At 41.5% G+C, this 16,279-nt stretch overlaps 1 protein-coding gene across 7 annotated transcripts in view; it reads left to right on the plus strand.

Moving 5' to 3' along the window:
• The window catches only part of tox2 (TOX high mobility group box family member 2), a 105,185-nt gene that overhangs the window by 39,670 nt on the left and 49,236 nt on the right, over positions 1 to 16,279 (plus strand). For 4 of the 7 annotated variants that reach the window (XM_058403540.1, XM_058403539.1, XM_058403544.1 and 1 more), the window contains exon 2: positions 1,430 to 1,519. The exons of 2 other annotated variants lie outside the window; for them this stretch is intronic. In XM_058403540.1, coding sequence (XP_058259523.1) covers positions 1,430 to 1,519 — 90 coding nt within the window. The remainder of the gene's footprint in view (positions 1 to 1,429; positions 1,520 to 16,279) is intronic. One more of the 7 variants, XM_058403543.1, reaches the window with a different exon arrangement.

Here is a 16,279-nt window from a genome sequence, read left to right on the forward strand (position 1 = left end):
CTACAGTACGCTGGGTACATGAGTAGATCTGAGTTTGTATTTTTTTTTGCACACTCAGTGACCACTTTAATAGGAACATCTGTAGATCAGTATACGATCAGTACAATGCATAACATCGTGAAGATGTTATTAATGGATTTGAACGTGTCCTGGTTGTTGGTGTCAGGTGGTGGGACTGGTATGAGTAATTCAGAAGCACACAGAATGGTACGAAATTTCTGCGGCTGAAACTTCTCATTGATGAAAGAGGTCAGAGGAGAATGGGCAGACTGGCTTGAGCTGGCAGGAAGGCTGTGGTGACCCAAATAATTACTCTTTACATCCATGGTATATAAATATATATATTTTTTTTCCTTCTTTTTTTCTTTCACACCGTTCTGTGTAAACTCCAGAGACTGTTATGTGTGAAAATCCCTGGAGATCTGCAGTTTCTGAAATACTCAGTCCAGCCCATCTGCTACCAACAACCATGCCACCATCCCAAGTCACAGTTCAGTTTTTCCTCCATTCTGATGTTTGTGGGATAGCTGCATGAATGAGCAGGTATCATTTTTTAACTGACTCATGCATCATTAGATTTTTTTCCCCCAGTAGATACTATCTTAATCTTAGGTATTTAAATGACCTCATGACATTTTTTTACTAGAACTTTCCCTTGAGTAAGATTTTTCCTTACTCTACCTACCTATAATAGACATCCACAGACAGGCATCTACAGAATGGGCAGAAAAAAGTACAAATATTCTTTAAAAACTTTTGCCATAATTTTCATGCAGTGCATTTGAGCAATGAGCAGAAGTGGTTTAAGTGAGTGTGTGTGTGAGTGTGTGTGTGTGTGTGTGAGGCAAAGAGAGAGAGAGAGAGAGAGGTTGATACTGGGCAGACTGGAGGCTCTAATTACTTGTTGCCACAAGCATCTGTTAATCTTTTACACTTCAATCTTTCTTTAGCTGGCCAAATAAGAGAGAAATACAAGTTGCATAAGCTATGCGAAGCTTCTATGCAGCGTGTGTGTGTGTGTGTGTGTTTGGCACCGAGTGCTGTGTGAATCATTAGATGCTGGATTGCTCGGGCTCCCAAACCTAGCCTGCCAACCCTCCTGCCGCTAGTGTTTTCCCAACCCGTCGTCACTCATGGCGCGATGCGGAGGAGATCCCTCACCGCGGGGCCATGCCACGAGTTCCCCCTGTCACTCGTGCCCTGGTCCGAGACGTCGTGATACACACCAGAGCAAAGTCATCATTTCTTGTGATCGCAATGTCTAGAGCTGTCAATGGACATTACACTGAATTGTCCCTGTTCTTGTCCTCTCTTTCCTTCTGTCTTCGTTTCTCTTTCTTTCTGCACCGTCCTGTCTGTCTGCGTCCCTTCCATCCCACTGTCTCTGTCTTTCTCTGTGTCTTTCTGTGTCTCTGTCTCTCCTCTACAGAACAGATACAGTGTAGGAGATCGTGCTAGGCTGTACAGCGGTTTGCCCGTGAGGCCCAACCCTGACGGGAAAAGACTGCCCTCTTCAGGGGTGAGACCCTCCATCTCTTCCCCCTCTCTCTCTCCCTATCTGTTACACCATCTCTCTCTCTCTCTCTCTCTCTCTCTCTTTCTGTCTGTTAATGTGCTTCTGTAGCTGCCAATGCCTTTCTTGGGTGTTTTGTGGTTAGAAAGCTGCCAGGCAGAAGGGTCATGTGATTGACTGACAAGCCACTGCCAGACGTGTCCCCATGGGGTCACACTTCACACCCATGACACTCTCCCTAACTCTCCATCTACCACCCACCCCAAACACACACACACACACACACATCCAGTTTGAATCAGATGTAGAGGATGTGAATCCTGAATGTGAATGGCGTCTGAATAGAGACAGTAGTGGACATGCTGAGTTAATGATAATTCAGCCACACCAGCAAGCCCACATGTTCAAAGCCTCATGTGCTTCTTCTATATCTCTCACCTTGCTAGGTCAGGTTTGTGACCATTCCCGAACTTTACTTATAGTTTCAGCTTCATCACTAACCGTAATATTTCCAAAATGGTGGCTCTGAGAGGATCTTTCATTTTCACGGAAGTTGAATTTCTGGTGCCATTTTGGCACAAGCTTAAGAGCGACCCTGCCTCCATTTTATATGTGAGCAACAATGCATGAGGCCGAACACACATCTTGGCACACACACACACTTAGGCTTTGTTTATAGAGCAGCCAGTATAAACAGAAATCCTGTTTTTCTCTACCTGAACTAGAAGTCCTGAGCATTTCCCTTTCCCTCTCTCTCTCTCTCTCTCTCTCTCTCTCTCTCTCTCTCTCTCTTTCTCTCTCTCTTTCTTATGCATGCACACACACTTACATTTCTAGCTTTGTTAAATGTTTCCATTCACAAACCCTCACCTTCAGGCCTCTTTTGGCTCCTTTCACCCCTCTACCACACACATATTAATGATTCGTCATCACTCAGAAAAGTCGAAAAGTTAACTTTTCTCTTCTCCTTCCCCTAAACAGACAGCTTTGTGTGGAAAAAAAAATAATTGGGAAAATTGGGGAAAAAAAACAGATGAATAAAATGTGAAGCCGGCAAGATCTTTTTTTGTGTTATGAATTTATCTGCATGCCGTACATATAGAAGGACAGACAATGGGAATAAAGAATTCCTTTTTTTTCCAAAAGACTTTTTCAGGACTATCAGAGCTTTCTGAATTATCTTTTCAGTTCGCTGTTGGAGCTGAGCCCTGCCAATGCAACTTTGTGGGTGGCTTCTTTTTTTTTTTGTAATTATAAAAGAGATTGTATTGATGTTTCAGGCGCCTTCTTAAATCATTTATCAGCAGGAGAGTGCTAACAGAGCACTTCCTCCGAGCCCACCACTCCGCACCGCGGCTATCGGTCATACGCTATCTCAAGCCAATATTGTAAATGCAATCTGCAGCACGATACGACACAAATCATTCCAATGAGCAGTGTGTGTGTGAGAGAGAGAGAGAGAGAGAGAGAAAGAGAGAGAAAGAGAGAGAGAGAGAGAGAGTGACAGAAGGGGATGGAATCAAAGGTGATAGAACTGTGTGTTTGAATAAAGTGAAATCTTTTTGTCTATTAAGTTGAAGTTAATTTTGTCTTAGATGTCTTTCTCTCTCTCTCTCTCTCTCTCTCTCTCTCTCTCATCACTTCATCGCAGCCTTGGAGGAACAATCTAAATAAAGTTTCCGGCACGCACATTTGCATATGAATGCATTTTGAAATTATCTCCCTTTTATCAAACATCTCCTCTTCCTTCTTTTAAGAAGTCTAACCAAAGCGGCACATGGTTCAGCACAGAGCAACCACTTAAGCAGCTTTTAAAGGAAATGTGTCTCTTTTTTTGTTTTGTTTTTTCCACTCTATGTCAGGTGTTGTGGTGGAGTAGAGGGGAGCTGAGGGGAGGAGCGTGAGCTTTAAGGCCTTTGTTCCGTATCTGTACATCACTCCACACGGGCTTCAGTTAAATATGGGTTCAGCTGAACATCCGCTCCTTTGCCAAAATAACCTTCTCCTGCACGTCCCACCCGCTCATCTGTTCACCTTCATCACACACACACACACACACACACACACACATAAGTAGAGATAGAGATACACAGCCTCTTGCAGACGCATGTGCCCACATCGAGTTCATTCCATTATTTTATTTCTCAGAACTGTGCTTTTCTCTGTCTTTTTCTTTTTCCCCCATTTTTTTTTTGGTAAAGGGCACAACCTAATGCTTCATGCTATCTCTATAGCAACTCTACAACAGCCTTATCCTGAGGCGGAAAGTTCAGCGAGCAAACTGATGGCTGAAAATTCCGAGCCAAAAACACAGAAATATTAGTCTTCAAGAATATAGCCTCACATTTTATAGTCTCATATATGCTGCCAGACTGAAACGTGACATTTCACTGGTCTGGATGTGAAGTATGTGTATGTGGTGATGGTAGCAGATTGGACTTCTTAATACAGCTATAATAATCGGATATTAGCTTTCGGGCTCGCTTTATTATAAATACATTTGAATAAACAGAATGATTTGCTTTGTTTTTTAACCACAATAGATTTGCCTTTATGTAGAGTCGCATCCAAAAAGTGTCATGAAAAATATCTGGAGCGTTCCCACAATGCACCGCGATAGGTTAGTATCCAACAGATGACCATTAGAAGCAACCCATAATGCTTATTGATATTTGTAGGGAATATTCAGTAGGGCACCATTTGGGGCCGAGCCAAACTGTATTACGAATTAAAATTTGAATATACTGCCGTGTGATTATATGAGAATCTATAAAGGGAAAATAAAACTCTCTGTAGTTGATAGTGCTAACCTGGCCTCCTGTCCCATGACAATTTTTAAGGTTTATGATACAATCAAGATGAATTATTGATATGTGCAACCAGTTTGCCCCCCCTCCCCACTCTTTCAGAGTGTTAGTCATGTAATAACGCCTGTCTGTGCTGAGACACTGTGAGAGCTGGAGTCATGCAAGGTGTTCATAGGAGTTAGCATCCACTGGCCAAACATAGCAAAGCTTTAGCAAAAGCCTGTCCATAGTAGTGGCATGAGGTCACCAATAGTGTACATATGACCATATGACATGTGGGATGTGTTAGCTTTAGTTAAGGCATTGGACTGCTGATTGGAAGTTTGAATCCTATGTCCACCATTAAAGCCCTTAACCCTCAGTTGCTCAGTTGTATTTAAAAAATGAGATGAATTGTAAGTCGCTCTAGATAAGGGCATCTGCCAAATGCCAGAAATGACTCACTCAGTGACCTGCAGATTCCCAAGAGGAAATCTTTGGCACCACCAGACATCATTATACATAATCTAATACTCTCTTTAATAACCAGCCATGTCAGACTCCAGATCACTCCAGAGTCTTGAGATGAGCCCATCTATCACTGAGGGTTTGTAGGCACCTTGTTCTGTGTTCCATACTGGATTTATCCCATTGTTTGATGGACCAACTGAAGCTTTTGTAAACTTAGCAATGTCCACCAATGTATGTTGGGTGGACTTTTACTCCACCATATTTGTCATTTTCTTCTGCCAGTGGTGTTCCACCTGCAGGGGCCTGGTTCATATGTGTTTATATCAGCTATTTAAAAAAAATTCATCTTCATATCTAAAGCCTTTATTTGGGGCATTGTGGCTTATTAGTTCCCCTCCAGGGTTAGGAGGTTGATTCCTAGCTACACCAAGTTTGCATTCGTGGCATTTCTCCAGGTTCTCTGGTTTCCTCCCCCAGTCCCCCAGTGTTATAGGCTGATTGGCATCTCTCAATTATCTTGGGTGTGTGTATTTGCGATTGTAATGGATTGGCACCCCTTCCAAGGTGTCCCCTGCCTTGTCTCCAGAGACCCCTGAGATCCCTGTGACCCTGTGTAGGATAAATGGTACAGAAAATGGATGGTTGAATTTCTTCATTCACAACTGCATTTTAAATCCTCTGAAATGGATGGAAATTCTGATTACCTATTTTGAAGAAAGAAATTGTGCTTTTTGACAGACATAAGCTGAAAGTTCCTAATAAATCTAGCCTTTTTAGGTGTTGCACAGTCGTAGATGTTATTATTGTAAAACAAGGGCCCAGTTTGACAGGAATCACTGAACATCAACGGCGTATGAGGATCAGCTGACAATTATTCACATGGTTGCCAGGGTTATTGTTTTTAAACCAACTTGGTTTACTCCATGGCTACTAAGATCTTGCTTTATAGCAGGTAATGTCTAATGTGAGTTCAACATATTTCTACAGACAAAGACATAGACAGCATGTCTATTACATACCATTTATATTGTGAGACTTATGGCAGAGATTGGAAGATTATGGGATGGAATGGGATTATGGAATGGATAATGTCTACATGAGAAATGTGAGTGCCAGCAGTGACCTTGTTTCCTGTGAGGAAAAAAAGAAGAAAAATGTGTGTCTCTTTGCCAATACCCAAACTTTTTTTTAGGCCAATTTTAGATCCTTTGTGTGTGTGTGTGGGTGTGTGTTTTTTAATATAGTCAGGTTGGGAAATTTCCTAAAACCTGGCAACCCTGGTTAATTATATTGTCTCTTCTGCTGGCAATGAGAAAAACACTGCTGTATTGAAGACAGTTGAAAAAATGTAGGTCTACCCCTGCTGAAAATGAGCCGCTAGACCGTATGCCTGATGACTGTATGCTGACGATCCTCGAATGTCTGTTACTCTAAAAATTCACTAGATTGTAGCCTGTAGCACAAGTCAAGTGTGATAGCCTCTCAAATTTGTCAGTATTAGTGTCCTCTTGCACCACCAAATCTAAGGTCACGAGCTACTGCTGGTTTCTACTGTCACCTTTTACACAGCGTTATCTGTGTTGATGCTGCACTTCACATATTCTGGACACACACTGGACCATGTTTTTTTATGTTGCCTTCATCATAAAGTTATTGAGCTTCTGGTAACAAATTTTTTAGACCATGGAGATATGAACCTGTCTTGTGGACACAAAAACTCACACTTCTGGAAATAAGGTTGATAATTTGAGTTATAGTTTGTTATTCTTTGCCCAGCAGCAGTCATTATCCTCACATTTAAATGGCTTGACGTCTTTAATGGCTTTTAAACGCCACAACTAGAATCCATCCTACGTCCGTGCATTTTCATTTATTTCTAAGTAACAGATTAAGACGTTAATAAAGCATTTTTGTTGAGTCTTACTGGTTGATATTAAGCCAGGCTTCAAGGCATTGCTACATGCTGGGATCAGTAACTGGCAAAAGCCCATTGTTGGGGGGTGGGGAGGTGTACAAACTTTCAGTTTAGGTTTAACCAATAAACTAACAGGTGCCTCTGCCTTTGGTCTGAGAGTTGGCAATATTCCTTATCTAACGCTAGCAGGGTCTGTTGTTTTGTGGCTAGTGTGTGTGTGTGTGTGTGTGTGTGCGACCACGGGGAGGCCAGCACTTCTTTTTCAGTTTCCTTGTTGCCCTGATACCATCAAACCAAACATCTGCTATTCTTACCTGTGTTTTTTGCTCCTCCTCTTCTCTCATCCCCCTCTCCCACATCCCTTCTTCTTCTTCTTCTTCTTCCCCCACAACATGCTCCTCATATTCAAGTGAAAATCCCTCCCCCACCTCTCCTTTCCTCTCCTCTCCTCTCGGTCTGATTTGGAAAGCTTGCATAGTCAATTGCGTTAGAGTTTGAGAGATGGAGTGAGTCGGAGTTGCCATATTTTTGTGTAATATTAATATTTCATAAGCACCATTCTAGGCTGCACATCTAAGAGAGAAGGAGCCTATTAGATTCTGCAGTGCTAGGACATTATTCAGCCTGCACGGAGGATACGGCAGCTCGAGCGACTGTCATTACAGCTACTGCTTTTTATTTTTATCCTGATTGAGGTAGAAAAAAAAGAGGAAATGATGAATACAGTACTGGCAGCCTTACTGTTGTTTGATGTGTAGAGTTGAAGTTTGCCCCTTGAGTGTGTGTGTGTATGTGAGTGTGTGTGTATGTGTGTGTGTGTGTGTGTGTGTGTGTCAGTCACCAGAGTGGCACGTGCAAGACAGGAGGCTTGTCGTGAATTAAGAAGGTTGCCAGGTGTAATACAAAGAAAGGCAACTTGATATTTGAAGCCGGTTTAACACAGGACAGGCAAATGAATTGCATTGAAACAGAAAGGATGGAAATGCAAAAAATAAATAAATAAATGAACGAATAAACCACAGTAGACGAGACCGGATAAGTGGACAGTGAAAAAAACCGGAAAACCTGATTCATTCGCTCGGCATCATTTCTCAACCAAATGAAACAGAGGTATGCATTACCGATCATGCGCGTTTGTGGAAAGACAAACACATACTCCAGTAAACACACAAACACACCCACCCACCCCTACACACACACACATATAACAAACACACAAGTGCACACACTAATGCATGATGCGCAAATGTATTAATGTAGTCTCTCAGCTTTCTCTGAAATTCAAATGAAATGGATGGGGGCATCATCATCATCATCTCTCTCTCTCTCTTTCTCTCTTTCTGTGTGTGTGTCTCTCTCTCAGTAAAAAAAAAACTGTCATCTATCTATTAGTGTACCGTAAATATTACATGAGCATTGGATCTCAATGGCTTTGGCATGATACCTAATGTGTGTGTGTGTGTCTTTGTGTGTGTTCAGAGAGAGAGAGATATGGGGAAAAAAGAGAGCATTATTTTATTCCAGCACCGCTTGTTTACTGCTACTGCTCCTGACCTACTTCCATCCTTCCCTAGTCAGCGTAGCACACACTCCGATCTGCCCCCGTCTCAAACGGCTGTCCCCACAGTACAATTACCACGTAAAAAGGAACCCGAATGGAGATGTTTGTACTAAATAACACATGTGTAATTAAGACCTAATGAGCTCTTGTCACTACGGAATGTGCAATTAGACTGGTAATAGAAAATCTCGCCACAGCATGCAGCGACAGCGAGAGAGAGAGAGAGAGAAAGAGAGAGAGAGAGAGAGAGAGAGAGAGAGGGTTAGAAGGAGAGAGAGAGAGAGAGAGAGAGAGAGAGAGGGTGTGAGAAAGAGAGAGGGTGAGAAAAAGAAAGGGGAAGACAAAAGGAAGAAGACAAGAGGAAGAGGAAGGATCAAAAAATAATGTGTGAAAGAGCAGAGGTTGCAGTAGAAATATTGAAAGCTACATTAGAAATGTGTACTAGTGATGGAAGGATTCTCCAGAAAAAAGCCAGCAGGAGCCTAAAAGCACACCAAAGGTCACACTTTATTTTTTATTTTTTTGTTGTTTAGCATTCCTTTGGTCTTTGTAAACACGTAGCACGCCACATCCATTTAAACATTTGAAATGAAACGCTTCGCATGCCTGCTAGAATGGAAACTAATATAAACCCATTATGGCCAATGAGCTCAGCCGCGGTAAGTGAACTCCTACCGCGATACATTTACTCCTACAGAGCTATATTTGATTACATTCACCTCTGTCGGAGTTAATCAAAGCAGGACTCGGTGTTAGCTTGACTTCTCTTCGCTCTGGCCCATGTGAGTGTTCCAGCTGAGGAAGCTCAGCTATTCCAGCAACAGTACAGAGTTTAATATCATTAAACATTATCACCAATCTGCACATCAGAAAGATGTTTATGCATCGTTTCGCATTATTTATGCACGTTCCCAGGCAAAAGGTACGAGTAAGACAGACAGCTGCACTTCCCTGCAGGGATTTTACTGGCATGCAAAAGTCATCTACGTAATAGAAAACGCAACGGACAATCATAAGATGTCGTGCACGGTGCTCATGCAGGGAAGCCATTAAGGTAAAAATGTGCAAGGAATGAAATGGATGAAAAGTTCACACACACACACACACACACTCACAGACAGACAAACACACACACTCACAGACAGACAAACACACACACAGACACACATGTACATAGAAAAGAAATGCACTTTCCATCAACTCCTCAAAGGGATTGATGCTCTTGATGCTCTAAGCTTCTCGTCATGTACATATGAAAGAGAACCATTCTGTCTGAAGTGCCTCTCTCTCTCTCTCTCTCTCTCTCTCTCTCTCTCTCTCCTGGCTGGCTTGTGTACATCCGCTATATGAAATGGTTTGACATTTGTTGTCCTTATGATCTAATGTATGCAGCTCTAATCGAGTGGTAGCAGCTGACAAAGCTTCTACACACACACACACACACACACACACATACACACACACACACACAAAGTATAGAGAACTTTTGTAAATTACTTTTTCTACACCTTGGAAGGAAAAAAACCTTTTCATGCCAGGATTGTACACTTACAATAAAGCCACCTTTTTTTTCTTTTTTTTTAGGGGGGGATAGATATTTCCTCAATGCCTTGACTAACCAATCAAATCAAGCCAAAAGCAAATACATGTACTGTACTAATGCTGTGTATGAACATTAGTAGAAATCAAAGCAGGAAATCTGTTATTACACCATGTTGGGACAACACCCTGTGCGATTGTGTGTAACTGTAAATATGATCGCGCTTCATATCTGCCAGTCATTATTAACATCCCGAATATTTACGATTAGCTTAAGGGGAGCCGCGCATCCGATACAGCCTCTTGAACCGGCAAGTTCACAACGTGTTTTCGTGATTATTTATTATCGAGTAGAGTCGTGTCACACGCCACGTCTGGTACGTTCCGGCGTACGTCGGTGGCAGAACGATGCCCCGCGGTAGCTCTCATGTCAGCACTTTCATGTAATCACTTGTTCCTGAAATTAGATTTCGGGATTCTCGCTCCTTGAAATCTCTTCTCACTTTATAAACCTAGTTAACTTGCGGCTTTGTTTTGTCCCCTCTCACTCAGCGCTCGAGCAGGATTGGGGAAACAGAGCAATGAATGAGACGCATGAGTGTCATATCCAAACACTGAGGACTAATTAAGACCAGCAGACGATGGCGAACGGTTCTCCAGCGGTTGACTTGATTGCTTGTGCATACGCACACGCACACGTGTGCTACACACACTCGCTTTCTCTCTCTCTCTATCTCTCTCTCTCTCTCTCTCTCTCAGACTGTGGAAGAGAGTGTAATGTGTGTAGGTGTCTGCGGGTGTCTCTGTTCGGATACATTTGCATGTTAATTAGGGAGGCAGTTCAGCTGTTCTGGCTCATTTGTTCAGGCTTTAATCCATAAAGAAACAATGATCCTTCTCCCCAGCAGAGATGTGTGTGTGTGTGTGTGTTGGTGGAAAGAAATGACAATTTTGACATTGTAGAGACATATGGCTGAGAAACGGTTTTATATGAAAGAAAGATTCCTTTTGCTATTGTTGATGGGGTTATGTAGGTGTGAGTCAAAGAAAAAATGTAGGTGTGAATACTTCATAAAGATAGTGTATGATAAAGTGTGTGTGTTGAACTATTGAACCTGAAATCACCTGCGGTATAACCAGTCATTGTTGCATTTAAATTTGAACAAAATGCAACAAGCACACACACACCTGCACACACACACACACACACACACCTGCACACACACACACACACACACGCCTGCACACACAAACACACGCCTGCACACACGTCTGCACAGACGCACACACACACATATACACACAAACACACACTCACACACACACCTGCACACACAGACACACACATATACACACAAACACACATTCACACACACACATATACACACACGCATGCACTCACACATATACATACACTCACACCCACATACACACATGTATGCACACACATACACACACACACTCACACCCACATACATACACGCATGCAGACACATATACGCACACACACACATGCTCATATACACACATGTGCACACACACACAGATACACACACACAGATACAGACATTCACACAGACACACACAAACATACAGATACAGACAGACACACACACACACACACACACAGAGATACAGACGTTTACACAGACACACACAAATACATACAGATACAGACACACACACACACACACAGATACACACACAGAGAGATACAGACATTCACACAGACACACACAAACACATACAGATACAGACACACACACACAGATACACACACACACAGATATACACACACAGAGATACAGACATTTACACAGACACACACAAACATACAGATACAGACACACACACAGATACACACACATACACACAGATATACACACACAGAGATACAGACATTTACACAGACACACAAACGCATACAGATACAGACACACACACACACAGATACACACACACAGAGATACAGACATTTACACACACACACACAGATACAGACATTTACACACACACAGAGATACAGACATTCACACAGACACACACAGAGATACAGACATTCACACAGACACACACAGAGATACAGACATTCACACAGACACACACAGAGATACAGACATTCACACAGACACACACAGAGATACAGACATTCACACAGACACACACAGAGATACAGACATTTACACAGACACACACAAACACATACAGATACAGACACACACACACAGAGATACAGACATTCACACAGACACACACAGAGATACAGACATTCACATAGACACACACAGAGATACAGACATTCACACAGACACACACAGAGATACATTTACACAGACACACACAAACACATACAGATACAGACACACAGAGATACAGACATTCACACAGACACACACAGAGATACAGACATTCACACAGACACACACAGAGATACAGACATTCACACAGACACACACAGAGATACAGACATTCACATAGACACACACAGAGATACAGACATTCACACAGACACACACAGAGATACATTTACACAGACACACACAAACACATACAGATACAGACACACACACACAGAGATACAGACATTCACACAGACACACACAGAGATACAGACATTCACATAGACACACACAGAGATACAGACATTCACACAGACACACACAGAGATACATTTACACAGACACACACAAACACATACAGATACAGACACACACACACAGAGATACAGACATTCACACAGACACACACAGAGATACAGACATTCACACAGACACACACAGAGATACAGACATTCACACAGACACACACAAACACATACAGATACAGACACACACACACACACAGAGATACAGACATTCACACAGACACACACAGAGATACAGACATTCACACAGACACACACAGAGATACAGACATTCACACAGACACACACAAACACATACAGAAACAGACACACACACATACACACACACACACACAGATACACACACACAGAGATACAGACATTTACACAGACACACACAAACACATACAGATACAGACACACACACACACACACAGAGATACAGACATTCACACAGACACACACAAACACATACAGATACAGACACACACACACACAGAGATACAGACATTCACACAGACACACACAAACACATACAGATACAGACACACACACACACACACAGAGATACAGACATTCACACAGACACACACAGAGATACAGACATTCACACAGACACACACAGAGATACAGACATTTACACAGACACACACAAACACATACAGATACAGACACACACACAGATACAGACATTCACACAGACACACACAGAGATACAGACATTCACATAGACACACACAAACACATACAGAAACAGACACACACACATACACACACACACACACACACACACAGAGATACAGACATTTACACAGACACACACAAACACATACAGATACAGACACACACACACACACACACACATACAGGGCAGACGGATATTGGAAGGCTGCCTCTCTCTATCAGTTGTTGGACTGGCACATCATTAGGCATAGTGCAAACGCACAGTGAGGTGTAAAATCCTGACTGAAAGAGACAGAGATAGAGAGAGTTGGAGTGGGGGTTGCTCTAATTTCGATCACTAAATTTAAACCAGCACAACCACATACACACTCTTATATACAGCATTTTATATAGCTCTTTGTTCTGTGTGTGTGTGTGTGTGTGTGTGTGTGTGTGTGTGTGTGTGAGTAAGGGGGTGTGGGATAGCCTCCTTGTTTGTCGCTGTTGCACTCAGTGTCACGGTGCGGAGTGTTTCTGAGCCGCCTCATGAAACCCAACTGTCACAGTCACTGAGAGTTAACACACTCACACACACTTTCTCTCACACATACACACACACACAGACAGATACACACTGGCCACGGTGCTGCTGTGTGTCAGACAGAGAAGTACTGCAAGAGTAAAAGACTCTACCCTGGCAGCTGGAATCTCAGCTTATGCCCACACAGGCATGTACACACACACACACACACACACTTCATAGTTTATATTTTACTTCTATTCATACTTATGATGTTCTAAATCAAGTTTGCGAAGTTTCCATAGTCCCTATGCCTGATATATCACTCTCATAGAAGAAAAGTGTGTTTAGATGAGACAGACTGTACACCAAACAGCCATAACATTATGAGCACTGAGAGGTGAAGTGAATAACACTGATTATCTCCTCATCATGGCACCTGTTAGTGGGTGGGATATATTAGGCAGCAAGTGAACATTTTGTCCTCATAGTTGATGTGTTAGAAGCAGGATAAATGGGCAAGTGTAAGGATTTCAGCGAGTTTGACAAGTTTAATTGTGATGGCTAGACGACTGGATCAGAGCATCTCCAAAACTGCAGCTCTTGTGGGGTGTTCCCGGTCTGCAGTGGTCAGTATCTATCAAGAGTATCCTTTAAATCCTGTAAGTCCTTTAAGTATCCTTTAAGTCGAGGAGATGTGATATTATTATGGTGAGATGTGGCCCATGAAGGCCCTACCTTGTAACCTACAGGACTTAATGGATCTGCTGCTAACATCTTGGTGTCAGACACCATAGCACAACTTCAGGGATCTACTGGAGTCCATGCCTCAATGGGTCAGGACTGTTCTGGCAGCAAAAGGGGGACAACACAATATTAGTCAGGTGGTCATAATGTTATGCCTGATCAAGGTATCTATATATATATATATATATATATATATATATATATATATATATATATATATATATATATGTAAGCTCCAGGGTAAAATATATATATATATATATATATATATATATATATATATATATATATATATATATATATATATATATGTAAAATTTACAGTAGTTATACTGAAAATATGAGAGAACCTTAACTATGCTGCAGGTTTAATAAATAAACTCATATCAAAAATATTTTTAACAAATCCACAATTAGAGAAATTCATATGAACAAACTGTTCCTGAACTTTGTTCACATTTCTATATTTTTTAACTTCAGTAGAGACGAAAAAGATCTTTGATACTCAACTGGAATTCGACCCAGTCTCACTGGTACCAAGCGGATACATCAAACCATCTGCTCCTGGAAAATAATATAATATTTTATCTTTTGCTGCCAGAATTTTTTTTCCGATGAATTGGATCAGTGACAAGACTCCTTCGATTAAAGGGTGGCATGAGGTTATTTTTGAATTGATTCCACTAGAACGTCTTACTAAAAACGTCTTAATACATTTGAAAACAGATCAATTCTATAAAGTTTGGACTTCATATCTGGACTATTTACAACCTCAGCTCGGTCCTGTTATCATCTTGTTATTGAATATTGTCATCTAATAACCTTGGCATATTTAAGATTTCTCTTGAGCTTGTTACTTTTAATATTATTCATTATTAAGCATACCTGCCTGCAGCCTTTGTGCATTTCTGAGCTATGTGTGTTTTTCTTGTAATACTTATGAATGCTCAATAAATCTAATTATTAAAAAAAAGAAGTTTAGATGAGAGTTTAGAATCTCTTAAGCTGTCACTCATGACTTCCGGTTTCTCTGTGGTATAAATATGAGCCAATTCGCTGATCCCTTTTAAATTACTAAATTCTCTTACTCATACATCATCATGGGGAAGATTATAGAGAACAAATAAATGTGTGTTCACCTTCGTAAATCAGGCAGTGCCTATAAAGCCTTACACGCTTGTAAATGTTCAGCGGTCAATAATGAAAACAACCAGAGCTGTGATTCAGTTCAGTTCACTTCAGTTTGATTGATTGATTGATATACCGCTTTTAATAATGGACATTGTCACAAAGTGGGTTTAGAGAAATTTGTCAATTTTAGACATACACCGATCAGGCATAACATTATGAGCACTGAGAGGTGAAGTGAATAAGACTGATGATCTCCTCATCATGGCATCTGTTAGTGGGTGGGATATATTAGGCAGAAAGTGAACATTTTGTCCTCAAAGTTGATGTGTTAGAAGCAGGATAAATGGGCAAGCGTAAGGATTTCAGCGAGTTTGACAAGTTTAATTGTGATGGCTAGACCACTGGATCAGAGCATCTCCAAAACTAGCCAAGGCTAATAGATGCACATATGAACGAAGGCTGGCCCATGTGATCCGATCTAACAGACAGGCTACTGTTGCTCAAATTGCTGAAGAAGTTAATGCTGGTTCTGATAGAAAGGTGTCAGAATACACAGTGCATGACGGGTCAGGGCTGTTTTGGCAGCAAAAGGGGAACCAGCACAATATTTGGCAGGCGGTCATACTGTTATGCATGGTTTTATATTTATAAATTTATTGCTAATGAGGAAACTTAAGAGAAAACCCATCCTCATCTGGGTGACACTGGAGAATGTAAATATAAATCATTTCCCATCAATAACTGTTATGTGCTACATGACATCTATCCTGCTGACAATATTAGCTGTTCACTGAGCTTCCATCCACAGCT

The sequence above is a fragment of the Hemibagrus wyckioides genome, linkage group LG11 (genome assembly GCF_019097595.1).
Source record: "Hemibagrus wyckioides isolate EC202008001 linkage group LG11, SWU_Hwy_1.0, whole genome shotgun sequence".
Taxonomy (NCBI): Eukaryota; Metazoa; Chordata; class Actinopteri; order Siluriformes; family Bagridae; genus Hemibagrus; species Hemibagrus wyckioides.